The following is a 17515-nucleotide window of genomic DNA, read 5'->3' on the forward strand; positions in this document are numbered from 1 at the left end:
TCTCCACTCGCCTCAATTGCGTAGAGTCACTCAGTGTGCCACGTAAGATAAAATGTGTACAAAATTACAAAAAAAATAAGTTCAGGGGTAATAGGACCTTAGTTTAATTAAGGTATGTTTTTGGAATTTCGGTCATAGTCTAGGAGATACTTGTATCTTATCCCTTCAAATTTCAATAACCTTGAAACTAAAACGGTTAATTTTCAAATAAAAATCTACATCTTGAGTCCCCAAAAGCAAAAGCAGGGAAAATAATTCAGAGGGATGAGCGACAAGACTCATCAATATTTCGTTTGTGATCAGGATATTGCAAAGAATCTTACAAAATTATTTAGTTGTTCCACGCATATCATCGAACACCTTGGATTCATCAATCTTCCCCCAAAATTATGGCAATTGTATAAAAAAAAAAGTAATACATGCATATAGAAAATGTAGCAAAATATTATACGGTACTATGAGTATGATCAAATTCAGAAAATTAAAAACAAAGAAGAAGCAGCAGCAAACCGAAAAGGGAAAAATGGAGTGCCATTTTTCCTTCTTTGGTAATTGTTAGTGGGAAGAAAGCTCTTCATTTGCAATAGCAGTGGCAAGAGGGGAAGGACACGCGTGAAACCCAAAAAGCAAGTCGATGGAGCTTGTTAATAGGTCAGAATAGAAGCGAAATGATGGATTTAACAACACCAAGTTGAGAAGTTGAACGAATTGCTTAAATCTGAAAAAATTCTTACTAGGCAGGCAAAGATTAAATCAAGAACGTGGCCTTCATCGACCGGGTGATACTCGTTGGGATCCCATTTCAAGACCTTGTGAAATTTCATGATTATATTTTCTTCAATTGCTAATGTGCTTAAAGATATGAAAGAAGATTCTCCACGTGATCTTGATAAACTTGCAACAAGTAATCTTTTAGATAAAATTCAAGAATTTAAATCTATATATCTTTATGTTGCATTTGATGTTCAAGATGTTGCTTCTTACAAATGAATTGAGAAAAGCTTTACAAAAGAAAGATCTAGATATCGTCAATGCTATGGGATTGCTTAATCTTTCAAAGAGAAGATTACAAACAATGAGAGAGAGCGGTTTGGAGTCTTTAATGGATGGAGTTTAGTCATTTTGTGGTAAACATGATATTTTGATTCCCGAAATGAATGAAGACTATCCAAGATTGAAGCGTAAGAAGTCAGAGGTTTCATATTTACATCTCTTTCGTGTGAAAGTGTTTTATGCAATTATTGATTTGCAACTTTAGGAGCTCAATAATCATTTTAATGTTGTGACTAGTGACTTACTCCTTGGCATGGATAGTTTGAATTCGGTTTTGATTCATTCGCCAATTTCAGTAAGAGCAGAATGATGAAGTTGACCGAATATTACAAAAGTGAGTTTGGTGATAATCAACTTCGAGATCTAAGTTATCAGCTTGATAGTTTCATTGTCTATACTCGAGAGTGTGATAGCAAACTTCTCAATTTGAAGGGGATTAAGGATCTTGCTATGATGATGACACAAACTAAATTGGATCAAACTTGATCTCTTGCTTATTTACTTGTAAAGCTGACTTTGATTTTGCATGTCGCTATTGCAAGTGCGGAAAGAGCATTCTCGTCAATGAAGCTCATAAAAAATTATCTACGTAGTAACATTGGTGAAGAATATTTTGAATGGTTGTTTAGTTTGTTAGATAGAGCATAAGATATTTGAAAATGTAAGTATGATGCTATTAAAGATCGTTTTCAAAATATGAAGTCTCACCGAGTACAATTGTAAACTGATGATATTTTTTGTGGTAATGCAATTTTTTTTTATCTTTTGCTCACTTAGTTATTGTTATTATAACTTTTTAGATCTTATCTTTAAATCAATGATGTACCTATTTTCTTGATTCGCCTCTAATTGCAATAGAATGAATTTCACAAACTAAATGACTTGCTCCAGATCCGTCTTTGTATCACTAGGAAACAAAGATAATGATTTATAAACTAAATGCCCCTTTTGTTGGATGCATTTTTCTTAGAAGAAGATGTCACCTATTTGTTGAGTTTTATGTTTTGTTTTTGTTATCAATCTCTTTTCTGAAAAGCGTAAAACGTATACGCCCTCTGTCCCTAATTACTTGCCCACTTTTAAATTGACACATCTATTAAGTAAACAATAATTAACATTGTGAGTTTACCATTTTACCCCTATTAATTATGAAGTGGATGGATTAAAAACTTTAATTTTTCAAGAAGTTCTACATTTTTCAAAGTAATTAATTGAGTTTATAATAGGTAAAAAAATTGTCCTTTCTTGATTTGTCAAAATGAACAAGTAATTTGGGACAACTAAAAAAGGAAAAGTGGACAAGTAATTAGAGACAGAGGGAGTATTAAAAAAGGGATTGTTTACGTTCGAGTAGTTACTATGTAACTGTTCCCACCCCTATTGAAAATTAACACTTATCCATTTATAGACAATAATTTCGGATCGGGTCAGTCCACATTGGCGATCCACGACTCAAAATTTACAATATTGCTATAGTAGCAAGTAATGATGTTAATACCTAACATCCACAAATACATATTACTATTGTAGCAAGGTGATGTTATCACTTGACATCCACAAACAAATTATTTACAACAGAATCTTGATATTTAGCAAGTAGTCTGAGCTAGTTGTAAAGTTTAGAATGGGACCCCTTTCAATATGTACGTCTAGCACATTTCATAGGAGTGAATTATCATCGGGATGTAATGACCGAGAATCATTTCCCTGTTAATATATTGAATGAATAGAATTTAATTATAAAAAAATAACATTTAGCATTATTTTTGGAGCAAATCTTTTAATTACTAATCTCATCTATCTAATCTTTCTTTAGATGCTATATCCCTATCTGGTCTTATTTTCCGAAGTGAAGTAAACTCATTTCCTACGATATTTTACTATTGCATATTTATTTTTTCATGTGTCTCCAGCTAACTTGATCATGTTTTTTTAAAATTTCACCTTATATAAATAATCTGGGAGAAACTTGAAGAAAAAAAGAAGAAGAGAACATAAAATATAATAAGATTAATAGCAAAAAAAAAAAGAAAAACTTTAAATTATTCGTTTAATAAAATATTATATATATTATCTCTTTAAATTATAAAAAAAAATCAGCGCCAAATGATCCGAATATTTGTCACAGTGTGAGCTTTTCCAGTAGTACAAATCCACACCCCAAATTAGATCGAACCCTGAAACTAAAATGGCGGAGGCAGAAACGCCAAATCGGAGCCCCGAAATCCGGAAAGACAAAATCCACAACAGGTGGGTACTGTTCTCTCCGGCGAGATCGCGCCGACCGTCGGACTTCAAGGCCAAATCGAACCCCCAACCGAACAATCAAACAGAATGCCCATTTTGCGCCGGCCACGAGCACGAGTGTGCGCCGGAGATATTCCGTGTACCAGCAGATTCCACTAACGATTGGAAAATCAGAGTTATCCAAAACCTATATCCGGCAGTCAGCAGAGAATTGGATTTCCAAAATCCAGTTTCGCTCGTCGGTGATGTAGCAGTTAGTGGATTCGGATTTCACGATGTGGTTATTGAATCGCCGGTTCATTCAGTAAATTTGAGTGATCTTTCTCCGGCTCAAGTTGGGGAGGTTCTGCTAGCTTGTAAGAAGAGGATCGAGCAGCTCCGGAGTTGTGATTCTATCAAGTATGTTCAGGTTTTATTCTGATCCCATTTCATTGTCTATCAATCCCTTGAGGGATATCATTACAGTTAAAACAGTTTCTTAATAAGTATTTAGGTGAAGTACTTAAGAGGTAGATTATGCTAATCTGAGCAGGGGCTTGTGATACGTAACTCTCCATCCATTTTTTGTGAACTGGTTGATTGGCATGGTAGATTATTTTGAGTTTGTGTTTTTAGTGCCAGGAGAAAAGCAATGTAGTATTTGAATGAAGTTTGTTTGATAGGGTAAATAGCTAAAATATCACATTGGACTGTCAATTTTAACTATTTAATGAAAGAACACTTGAAACTTGCAAATAGTGTAGCATACTTTTGGTATCAAGTTGAGCATCCAAACTACAATCCATTTTTGAGAACGGGTATGTTCTCTTTGTTAGCTTCTCATATTTATTACGTATTTGATCCCTGTTCGCTGAATTCTCTAAAATATGCACTCCTAAGTTAGTTAGTTATTGATAATCTGGTAGTCATCCCAAATCTATGCAAGAGAACTGATTAATTATCATGAAACTAGAGATGAATGAGCACAATGGAGATTTAGTAGCAGTATGACAGCCTACTGGCAATTGTCAGCTGAGCTGACAGTCTTCACATTCATCTTTCTTCATACCAATTCGATCATTATGTTGGGATGATTCCAGCACAATCACCCAAGTTAAGTTTCGTAAGGCAATCGGGTGACTTTATGTTTTTTCCCAATGTTCAGCCTCTAGATGCAAGGTGGTTATAAAGTCAAGTTTTTCATTGTTTCCCTATCAGTTCCTTATCTTCTGAATGCTATGTTATGCCTTCCCTATTATTGTTATGCCCTCTTTACTTTTGTAAATTTTTTTTCAAACTGCTTTGATATGTGTTACATGAGGTGAGGGTCTTTCGGAAACAATCTGTGCCTCCACGAGGTAGGAGTAAGGTCTACGTACAAACTACCCTCCCCTGACCCCACCTATGGGATTACACTAGGTATGTTGTTGTTGTTGAATATGTGCAAAGGATCTGCAGCATGAAACAACATCTATTGTTTTTTCCTCTTTCTCGTTGAGTACTAATGGTTTGTTCGTAGTCAGCACGTTTGTCCCATCAAAGGCTACTGCACTATATAATATTGATCGACTCACTGACTTTTAAAGGTGTTCAAAAACCATGGAGCCTCTGCTGGTGCTTCGATGAGCCATTCTCACAGCCAGATGATTGCTCTTCCCATTGTTCCTCCAACAGTTTCTGCCCGTCTGGACAGTATGATGGAATACTACAAGCAGACTGGAAAATGCAGCCTGTGTGATATTCAACCAAATGAATTGTTAATTGCTGAATCAGACCATTTCATATCACTGGTCCCCTTCGCTGCAACTTTTGCTTTTGAGATTTGGATAATTCCCCGTGATCACTCTTCTCATTTTCATGAAATAGATAGTGAGAAGGTAATGGAAGCTTTGTTTGTCCATGCTTTGTTTTCATGAGAAAATGATGTGAAATTACACTAGTCTAACTTTACTAATGTCAGTTATCTGCAAATTCTACATGAGAAACTTACAACCTTAATGGATTACGACTTGTGTCAAGTTGACCGTGAAGGCTTTGGCATTTTCAAGTAGAGTTGCTGATTTTAGTGAAAAGATAAAAGAAATCTCATAGCATATGTGGCTGAGGAGGGGGAAACTGATTCAAGAAAAAGATTACAATGTTCTTGGTCGTACTAACTTTCAAATTGTTTTTCTTTCTCAATAAACACTCAGTTGAATAGCTTGTCTAATGTTTTACCGTTCAAATATGCAGGCAGTCGATCTTGGAGGGTTGTTGAAACTCATGCTTTTGAAGATGTCTTTGCAGTTGAACAATCCACCATTCAACCTTCTGATTCATACTTCCCCATTCCAGGATGATCCCTCATATGCACATTCCACACACTGGTTTTTACAAATAGCTCCCCATTTGAGTGGAGTTGGTGGATTCGAGATAGCAACAGGATGTTACATAAATCCTGTTTTCCCAGAGGATGCTGCCAAAATTCTAAGGGATGTGAGAATCTCCAATAACAATATTTAGAGGAAATATATTAAATCTAATTATGTATGTATTATCTTTAGATACGGTAGCTAAGAAAATAAGAGGATGTGAATCCATCATATGTTGTTTCGATGGCACCTGTTTCAATCATAGTTATTTGTCCCTCTTCCTTCATTTAGTTTCACTTTCCATTTCTTCCTTCTTCAGTCTGACCATTTCTATTTCTTTTAACTTGCTCTTGCTTTGCATCGTTCCTCATTCTTTTTCTCAGTTCTAGACTGTATTATTTCCTTTTTCCAAATGTATATAGAGAATAACAGAAAGAAAAATATAATTGGAGAGGTCTTCTGTCGGTGCAAATCATTCATTAGGATTGAAAGGTTTAACTAAAGAAGAGAAGGTATGCAAAGAGAACAAAGATTTTAGATAGAGGAACTTGGTTATAGATGAAGACTTCTTGAATAAGGTTAGTTGCTTTGAATTGGATTGATGTGGGTTTATTTCGGGTTGCTCAAATGCCAAAGGGTACCCCTATTTATACTTGTATAAGGATGATTCTAGATATAATAAGATTAGTATAAATTGTACTTTGTCACGAATCATGCCGTCGTGATTGACATTCACACCAATCCCTATTGGGATGAAACAAAACTAAGCATCTATCTCATGCAATATCTAAATATCTAAACAAGACATATAAATAAAACGACGTAAGTAGAAGTCTCCAAAGTGATTAAATAAATAAACATTGAAAGACTAAACAAAACATTTATAGAATTCGAAAGTTGATGTGCTAAAACTCTAACTAAAACTGTTTAAGAATAGCAAACGAAACATAAATAGTCTCAATGTTTGAAAAGAAGACATCAAAAGCAACGAAGATTTGCTGCAGTCTGAATGAAAGTAGTTCACCCTCAGATCTGAAAGTAACGGAGCTAAATACAGGAATACGTAGATGCCTTTGTTTCATAGTTTGCACTCAAACAAAGTGCATGAGTAGCATCAATACAAACACTATGTATGGATAGGCATAATAGGTCGACTAAGATTAGTAGCGATATATAAATTCTTCCATAAAGCAATAGACAGGTTCATTCCTCATAGTCAAGTCACAAGTCATTGAAATCATCATAAATAACTAACATATCTGCATGTAAATATATATAGTTACACATCTTTCTAACATATTACAATCCATCACCTACTGAACAAATAAGTACATAGTATCTGACGCAACACTCTGAAAATATAAGTGTAACCATTTATATTAGTATATCCCCTTCTTTAGAAATTAGAATATAATATATCCTTTATCAATGCTAGATCTTAACTAGCATGTCACATCATCAAGTGATGAGCAAACAATCACCAATCAATATAAATCATCAACACACTTAACAAAATACAAATAAGTCAATAAAATCATGAAAATCATATTCATCCTAGCCTTGCAGTTGTATAGTTTTTGCAACTTGCGGTAACATCTAACACTCTCAGAAATCTTAAGTCTCGCTTTCATTTGAACACATATATCAAAGGGTCTTAATCTTGTCTAATTAATCATGACCTACAAGGGATCCTAGGTGTCCATCACCATGTACCATATCGATGTGGTACCCAATCAAACCGCTAACATAACTGCTTGCTCGTACGCTCACACCAGACTCAAGCCATTGATCATCAGAATAGTAAATGCATTCTCACTGTATCCGAATATCTCAATATGCTAACCTTTCTAGTTACCTCTCAAGATAACACAATAAATACTAAATAATCACAAGTTCATATTCCGTAACATCAGTGAAATAAAAAGTTCAATAGTTTGCATGCTTATTCAAACCAGCAAATATTAATTCAATCATAAACAAACACTAACTATGTCTGAAGAACAATCAATATGCAATACAACTCATATTACAAGAAAGTATAACTCCAAGTAAATCGCAACTTACTTCAATTGAAAACTGAGAATAAGCAAGTTAAATCGTTGATGCCATCTATTTTCGCACCACCTCAGAATGTTCAAAGTCTAAGACAAAATAAATATAATGATACTTTAATCATCTACTTCATCAAACGAAGGTCTTGAATATTCAAACCCAACTAATTTCACCTTTTTAGAGGGTCAAACTATTAGTATAATGTTATTTCATTAAATTAGAGATTTCCATGGCGTACCAATAAATATAATGATACTTTAATCATTCATGGAGTTTTAGCACCATTAACCTCTCTTAAGTGGTTAATATACTCAAATAATTCATTTTTATCATTCTTCTAGGTTCCTCAATATCATAGTTGAATGTTAGGTTCATAATTCCACTAGAAGATAGAATTTAACGATCTAGAATTGAAAATTAAACATGCGTAATTATATTGCCTTACATGCTATTCCACCAAAATAATAATCCTAAGGATTCAACCCATGATATCTTATGAAAAACATACCATACCCTTTGATTCTAGGAAGAAATTGAATTTACGGAGTGAAAAGATGAAAGAGAAGCACTTACCTCATGAGAGAGAAAAAACCCTAAGCCTTGGAAAAGTTGCCCCTAGATTCTCTGGTCAAATATTCTAATTTATGACTAAGGCAAGACGAAAACTGACTTAAAATTGCGAATCACTATTTTTCACTGACATGACTTTTCAAACTCAGTTTTCTATTTTCAGATTGTTATCAACTCTTAACTCATGGAACATATTCTACGATTCTATGGTCCTAAACACCCATAATGACAAGATAAACATTACATACTTAGGACTTAAATAAATTATAAATATAAAATTAGGAAAACATTTTAGAAATAGTTGACTTTAGAGAGAAATGCAGTCTCATTAACTAAAGTTTCCTAATTAAAATTTGTAGGCATAGTTTTATGTGCTATTTGATTCATAAATGTATTCCACTATAAAATTTTGTTAGATTTACAAACAGATTTACTCATGATTGGTATAATTGGCGCCTCAAAATCTATTTAAAAACGGAAGATTTCCGTAAATCATGTACAAATCTTCCTTTTTAGTAGTCTTTTTTGAACTTCATCGTTGAACATCAATACATATAGTTTACGATTCTCAAAAAGTCATAATTTAATCCAAATTGGTTTGATTTCTTCATTTGAAATATAAATAGGGTAAAGATCACGATTCAATCCAAAATTTGATTTGATTTCTTCATCTAAAATATAAATACAGTCTACAAGTGCAATTTAAACGTTATTTTGTTGATTACATTGATTCAATTAAACTTTTTTGTTATTATTTGGCAATTGTAGTTCGAATAATGAATTTAGAAAATTCAATTATCATCGGGAATTTCTGACTACATTTATACAAATAAAGTCTCGAAAATCATATGAATTTCAAAATAACATTATTCGTACATGTTGATTGATATATGTATTGATGTTATATGGGCTTTCACTTTAACATCAGATCCAAATAACTTCGTATTGAACATGTTCCTTATTGACTTCTTGTAAAATGAGAGTTCGGAATCTAAATAAGCCACAAAAATATAAAAGTGACCAAAATAAGTCGCTATTCTAGTAAGTAACTAAAATAGGATTGATGGAAGAAAAAATTCTGTTTTATGCAATATTTCAAATGTTTTCCGTTAGTCTCATAACATGTATATTTTAATATATAACGGAACTATTTTTTTACCTTGTAAAATGGAACTATTTCTTACACTTTGTAAAGTGCAAGTTTTTCTTACACTTTGTGAAGTGGAAGTTTTTCTTACACTTTATAAAGTGGAAGAAAAAATTATGTTTTACAAAGAGGAATATTTTTCACGTTTTGCATTAAATTGTATCTCTTTATGAAGCTTTTGCAGTGTTTGTCATACAATTATATTAATTTGGCATATCATAAAAACAAAAAAATTATTACATTATGTATTTTTATCTTTTATTCTGAAAATTCCTCCAAGCTCTATTTAAGCTAGAGTTTGGCCATAGATTTCCAAATATTTTTGGCAAATATTATTTGGGTGAAGATTTTGGTGAAATTTCACCATGTGTTTGGCCATAGTATTTGGTAAATATATTTCATTTTTTAAGAAATATGATTTATACCCATAAGTTTTTAAAACTATCAAAACTAACCATAAATTTGTATTACATAGCAAAATAGAAATGTCACGTAGCAAGATTCATGACTTCTGCAACAAATCAACAAGCATCATTACAGTAAATATTCGCATTGTTAAAAGAGACTAGTACAAATCATGATAATGAAAATACAACTAATATGAATTTGAAAAAGAAGAAGACAACAGAAGGAAATAAATATTGCGATCACTGAAGCACCTCTACCTTCTCTTCTAGAAGAGTTCAAACTATTCTTTAATATAATCTCCCCACATTCTATGAACAATCTCTTCTCGATGAGCTTGCATTTGCAAATCAAATGATCGAGAAAATGAAGCGATGTTGTTATCATGAGCCGATTGTTCGTCATTTTCATCAAAAACCATATCATCACTTTCATATTCACTGAATATTCCATCACTGCTTTGGTGTTCACGTAAAAATTCACTGAGTTCAAACTTTCATCATCAAACTTATCTCGATTTCTATTTTTCTCAAAAAACTCATTCCTAACTTCTATGATGGCATAACCTTTAAATCCGGACTTCCTCGCATCATCATGCAGGACACTTATAAGGATTGATGTTTCTTCATCAGTCTATTTATCAGCAGCTGAACCACGTGATTTTTTTTTTTGCGTTTCTACAATACAACATCAACATGACAACACATCATATGCATAACTTAATTTGTTTTAGAGTGCGCACAAAATCTGAAAGCATATCTTTAACTAAAAATGAAAGACGTACGAACACGATTGAAATTATATTACCATGTTAACCGGAAAAGGTGAAGTCACAGAGTTCTCGTCGAAAATCTCAAAACCAGCTTCAGGAATAATGGGCATTACAAAACTTAAAAACCAATCCCGAAAAAATAGTTGCACCAGTCGAATGATAAAATAAAACACAAGGAGAAAAGATTCTTATCATTCATAACTCTTAAAACCTAGACAAGAGAACAGATTCATACAGATCAATTCAAGCAAGATCAATCTAAAGAAAATTCATACATATATGCTCTTTACAATAGAAAAGTTTATTAATTGAGTTAGTTGGCAGATGGAGAGTTAATTGAGTTGGTTGGTGTTAATAAATAGAATGTTTTTGTAAAAGATAAAAGTTTGGTGTTAAATTTAAATTTTTAAAACTTTTCAAATAATGAGATTTGGCCCAAATACTAGAAAAAACTAGTGTTTGGTAATTTGGGTTATTTGCCAAAAAATTTTGCCAAATAATGAGAAAGTGTATGAACAAACAATATTTGCCAAATTTTTTCCCAAGTTTTACTTGGGAAATCTATGGCCAAACGGGCCCTAAGGATGTTCAAACATAGCACCTTCAACATCATTAGTCTTCTAGTTTTCTTCATTTCAATCACAAAAAAATGTCTTCTAAACCAAAAGTTAGAGTTTTGATTTATTGGGATGGCGAAATTATACATGACGGAAATACCATTTATTATAATTGTCCTCCCAAACACAATGCTAAATATTCAATTAATGTCCGATATCATAATTTCTTGGGATAAGGGTCTGAAAAATACCCAACTTTGATCGGATTTGCTGTTGCGATACTAAACTTTCATAAGGACTTATTACCTCCCTAGACTATTTAATACCATATATTTTTACCCCCTGAACTATTTAATAGTGTATTTTAAAGGTATATATGTGCACACGTGGACACATTACTATTTATAATTTTGCATTATGTTTTATGTCCACGTGGGCAAATATATATGTTTAAAATATGGTATTAAATAGTTTAGGGAGGTAATAGGTCCTCATGAAAGTTTAGTATTGCAATAGCAAATCCGACCATAGTTGGGGTATTTTTCAGACCCGTATCCCTAATTTCTTTCATCAAAGAATGGGTATAAATAGTACTGATTATAATTTGATTATAGTCGAAAAATACCCTACTTCATTTTTATTCACAAGGACAAGTAAATTTTGGAGAGTGGATTATCTATAATGACGAATCATTGACCGACTTTTTGAGGGTTCCAAATGACTACATAGATCAAATCAAGTTAACAATACTTGAAATCTATGTTAGGAAGGAGCCTAAGACTAGTCAACAACGTTCTCCTTTATCGGTCGATGTCCATCCCCGATTAGAAAATCGTAATAGCGTTGATGGATTTCCGATAACTCAATCTACTGATTTTCCTAACATGACTCATTATCAAAATATTTTTACCGGTCGATATGATTTTGATTTGAACGAAACTATCAATGAAAGTGACCGGTAATGCTCAATAATTATTTGTTGATTTTGTCAATTATTTATTAATTTATATGATTTTTTTAATTATTATTGTTGTTGTTGTTGTTGTTCCAAGTTATGGATTAGATAATTATTTTGGTTAGTCCTCACACTTTGAAATGACGGAAAATGTTGGGACATCCTCAAATTTTCATGTCTCGCCTACTTTTGAGGCAAATGATTATCGGTATGTCCAACACTTGATTTTTTATTTAAGTAAGTTAATTGCATGAGGCAAATATTTATACTTTTTTACACATATAGGGAAAATATCACACAAGATGAGCCCATTGATCCAGTGATTATCGATGATCGTGACCTTCCAAATTACGGTTCACCTTCAGCTAGTAATAGTGATGATTTGCCTAATGCTGAGGAATTAGGAGATAATGTTCCATTTGAGGCATCATCTAGTGATGATGATTTTTGATGCACAATCGGTCACCAAGACCAATGTCCATGAGTCTATTTCATAATCATGAAATTCCTTATCTTGATCATCTCCCAAATGGTCCAGATATCTTAGGCGATACACATGGATGCCTAGATTATTCAAGATTTTTGAGGATAATTGAAAAAAGTCACAACGTCACACACTCATCAACTATCACCAACAAAGGGAAAACATATTTGAGGTGCAAACACATATGCATCATGACCATGGTGGTAATAAGCACATTGTAAATGCATCGCAAGAAATATGTCAATGTGGTAAATGGCAATCATACCAAATTCCGTGTTCTCATGCAATAAATATGTCAATGTGGTAAATGACAATCATACCAAATTCCGTGTTCTCATGCAATAAAGGGATTTGACCAAATTGGGTATCAAGCATGGGAGCATATGGCACAAGAATTCAGCGTGCGTAACTACAAAAAAGCCTACTCCGGACAATTCAATCCACTCGGTGGTGAAAAGTATTGACCCGATAGTCCCTTTATTATGATAGCAAATAAAAAATATTTGCGAAAAGTGGGCGTAAATAAAATCACCCGTATACATAATGAAATGGACGTTCCAGCAAGTACACTCACTCACAAGTGCTCAACGTGCAAACAAATAGGCCATGATAGGTGTTGACACCAAATTTTGTCCCTCCTTTCTTCTAATTTATTTCGTTGAGCTTCTAAATTGCTAATAAGTGGAATACTTTATAATTCGCTATTATTTTCTATTTATCTCTATTACTATCGTAATTACTTTAACTTTTATTATTTTTAACGATTATCATATTTTTATTAAAAGTTCCACTATTTCAAAATTATACTTTTTATTATCAACGTTACTATTAGTACTTTAATGTCGTCTTGTTTAAAATAGTATGTCGTTACTTTATTTCAAGTTTCTTACTTTCTAACTTTTACGTAATATATATTATACTAGTTATTAACTTAGAAGCTCAAACAAATTAATTTAAAGAAGGAAAGACTACAAAATTCAGCTCTTATTATAATAACCAAAAACGAAGTCCAGTTCTTGTTAATCAATAAAGCCCATTTGATTCAAATAGGCCCAAACCGTAAAGCCCTTTAGAAATCATACCAGATTTTTTCAAAAGGAAAACCTTTTAACCTATTCTTAGGAGTGTTGTTTGTCTTCTTCCTCTTTTCCTATTCTATACAAATTTCATTTAGTATCTCACCATGGCAGGACTATGTTCTTCCATTTTTGTGCAAAAATTGTAGTGCTATGAACGTCTCTATTTCATTTTCAACCGATCAGTCAACAGAAGAAGCCAAAAGACTTTTTGAAAATCTGATTTTCTATGCAGAGAATCACTTTAGCAGATTCAAACGGCTCTTTTTGAAGCCAAATCTTAACCCGTGACTTTCCCCTCATCTGTGCGAATTCGAATTTCAAAATATGAGAATAGAAGCCTGGTGAATTGTGATTCTCCTATAAATACATCTCAAAACTCTCATCTAAAGGAGGTTTTTAGAACATGAGACCTTTTCTTATCATTTCACTATCAAAACTATTTTCTCAAAGGCTGAACATTCACAAGAACATCACTATTTTACACTTCAATATCATCTAATGAGTCTACTCTAGTCTTTATTTGCTGATTTTGTGGGAGGAACGAGTGTAGATCCTTGATCGACGACTTGGTTCACTGCACCACAATCGATAATCTCGGCCCCCTTTCCTAGTTATATTTTACCCTTTTATTCATTGTGCTTGTATTAGTTTAGGAATTCATGTCAGTTTCTTGTTATTCCGAATTAAAAAAAAGAATGGCGAACGATGATATATAGTTCAAACCTTGTAGTGATGATTACTTTGTTCCTTGAATGCCTCATGTTATAAGCGTTTGAGATGTCGGTTTGTTTCATTAACCAGTGTGCAGTGTATGGGTATGGAACTGGGAAAAGATTGCATGTCATAGAGTCTGAGTTATTAGCATAACTGTAGAATAAAGTATTGGACTGGCACTTACCAGAATTGGTTCCATAGTGGTGTAATTGTGTAACTGGAAAATGACTTTGTTTCTTCTGTACTATAAACTTGTGGGACAGTAAGGCCAATATGCTCTATGTGCCAAAACAATTCACATACATGAATCAGTTTCTAGTATCTAATTTGCTTCAACAACTCTATTTCTTAGTTCCTTTTAATCTCTGTTTTTAACATGTACATGTGGCTATAATTGGAATCAAGAATCTTATTTCTTTGTTGTAGATCATATTATATTTCCTAAATCACTAACTTAAGATTTTGTATAGTGTGATTATGTTGAGAATATGTCATCTGAAAACTTGTTTCTTACTGTATGAATTAGAGTAAGTGTAATGTATCACTAATGAAAAGAAGTGTTTGTTCGGTATGAGTTTAAAATCATGTTAACTTTATAATTTGTAGTTTATTTACTATCTAGCTCTTATGTTCTCTCAAGGTTTCTAATCATTTTTATCTTGTTTATCTATTTTTGTATGAACGCCGGAGCCGAAGAGTCCCATTATGAGACTCAACGACACCATTTTCACATGGAGCTTGCATATCTTATACATGGAGTCGGCACGTCCTTATTCTTCCTAGCTTCATATTGTTCAGACCTCTAGTAACAGAGGAGATCCTTTCCTTCTGTTAAAGTCGAGCATAACTACTAATTTCCTCATTTATTTTAGCTTGTTTTATTTGATTGTATTGGTGTGATTAACATTTTATCTTTGTCTATGTGTTACGTGTTCCCTTATATGTAATGACTAATAGCTAGGCTTTGTTGGAATTCCCTTTGACCCTCATACAGTGCTATGAACACTTGCTTTTATCACATAAAAGAGAGCCGTTATTTCTTTAAAATAACAAAAAGGGCTTAAGAAACCAACTTTGTTAAGTTAGAAATATTCCTTATTGAAATTTTCTTGCAGTTGCTAATTTTGGTTTCAAATACTTTTGTCAAAACAACCACAATAGCGTTTTCTGTTCCAACTCCTTTTTTTTTTAGGTTTACATTTACAGATTTTATTATAAAATTTATTTTTTAACTTGTAAGTTCTTGAATTTATTCAAATCTTACTTTTCCCTCTAAATTTATTTAAGTTTACTTGATTTTCTTGTACTACTTCTAATACTTCATTTTTGATAAAATTCCTATTTCTTATTAAATTCAAACGGATTCAAGTCATCATTATTCAATAAACTAATTTAACTTTTACAAAACTATTTTACTTCCACACATTTCCAACTATACACATTTTTCATAAAAAATATATTTTCAATTATTGAATCTAAAGTTTTTTTAAAAAAAAGTTAGCTTTTAATAAATAATTTTTACTTTCTTACACTTAGCCTAATTAATTAGTTAAGTTCGGCCGGTTAACCATTGTTAATGGATCTTAAAGGATGCCTAACCCCTTCCCTTTAGATAAGTTGAACCCTTACCTAGAATCTCATGTTTGGTAGACCTTAAAATGAAGTTTAACTTTAGACATGACTTTAATCAATTTAGGTGTCCTAATTCACCTTAATAATTAGGTGGCGACTTCTTAAATTAGTCAATTAATTTTAGAAATCTCCAAAATGTTGTACACTATTTTGACCCGGTTAAAATGGGGTATAACAATAGGTGCAAATACTATTACTTGGAACTGGTGGAGAATTAGAATGTAAACATGTGTCACATTGGGATCCTCAGTAAATGTCGGAACGACATCCTCCACGGTGGATGAAGGCCCCGTAGTATGAATCTAATAATTAAAAGTTAATTTAATATAAAATCAAAGCATTAATAACTAATATAAATATTTTAAAATAAATAAATAATAAATAACATACACCTGTGTCACATTGGGATCCTTAGTAAATGTCGAAATGACATCCTCTAGCACGTACATGTTCAAAGAAAGGATCCCCCTCAAAAACTGGTTCTCTAAATTGTATTCCTGCCTCAAGCAATGTATCCCTAACAATCTGAGATACCTCTTCACCATGTGAAGCTGAGGCTGTCTCTCTGCCACTGTAATGCAATATTGTGCAACTTAAATAGTCCTCTAGACATTGTAATGCTAGTACCAGCGGAATGAACAAATCCCGATGGTACATCAACCTCTAATGCAGGCTTACCTATAAGCAACCTTCCATACCGCATGTACTACAATCTATACCCTGCCTCGCTAGTACCATCATCTACCTCAACCACTAAACTCTGATGTCGATTACCCCAATCACGAAAATATTTATCTAACATTTTAAGAACCTCCGGTCCATGCCTCCTACGCTGATCATGCACATGGTGGTTGGTTCCCCAACTAGGAATCACAGGTACGTGTTGGGGACGACCAAATTGACGCATTACTTTATCAGACGCGTGCACCTCAACAATCTCTAGGCAAAGCATAGGCACGCATGCCATCCATAAAGGCTCATCGACCATACAACAACGAGGCATTGTATGTACAATCTCATTATACGGTGTCTATCAAAACTATTTTTGAAATATAACAATTAGATAAAATCAACATTAACCTCTTAGTATACAAATAAAATTATTATTGATTACTTTTATATAATTTACTTTTATATGTAATTTATGTTTTTTTTTAAAAAAACTAGTAAAGAGTTGCAGAAATTATTTGATGTACCTGATCCTTCGTCATGCAGTCTAGCTGGTCTCTAATCGGGATAAGAACATGATGTGGCTCAATATCTCCTATCAGATCTACTTGCAACTGATCTCGCAATTACACGGTAATGTTATGTATCCTCACCTGACTCGCACCATCCATATCAATAGGTGCTATGGCGCATCATGTGAGTGTCTCTAATAAAGTACGCCATGGACGAATTCTCGTGCAACATTATGTATGTACACAACATCACCATCGATGCGCAAACCAAACAAGACCTGCACATCCTGCAATGTAATCGTGACCTCACCAAAAGGTAAGTGGAAGCAATGAGTCT

The 17515-nt window shown here is 33.1% G+C and overlaps 1 protein-coding gene across 1 annotated transcript; it reads left to right on the plus strand.

Moving 5' to 3' along the window:
• Positions 1 to 3158: 3158 nt before the first annotated feature.
• LOC125839060 (ADP-glucose phosphorylase) lies at positions 3159 to 5871 on the plus strand. The gene is made up of 3 exons (XM_049518039.1): positions 3159 to 3709; positions 4866 to 5156; positions 5512 to 5871. Exons 1-3 carry the CDS (start codon positions 3242 to 3244, stop codon positions 5779 to 5781), a joined length of 1029 nt encoding a protein of 342 aa, XP_049373996.1. The 5' UTR covers positions 3159 to 3241; the 3' UTR covers positions 5782 to 5871.
• Positions 5872 to 17515: the final 11644 nt, after the last annotated feature.

Source organism: Solanum verrucosum, unplaced genomic scaffold (assembly GCF_900185275.1).
Source record: "Solanum verrucosum unplaced genomic scaffold, falcon-dt-bn FXZP01000163.1, whole genome shotgun sequence".
Classification (NCBI taxonomy): Eukaryota; Viridiplantae; Streptophyta; class Magnoliopsida; order Solanales; family Solanaceae; genus Solanum; species Solanum verrucosum.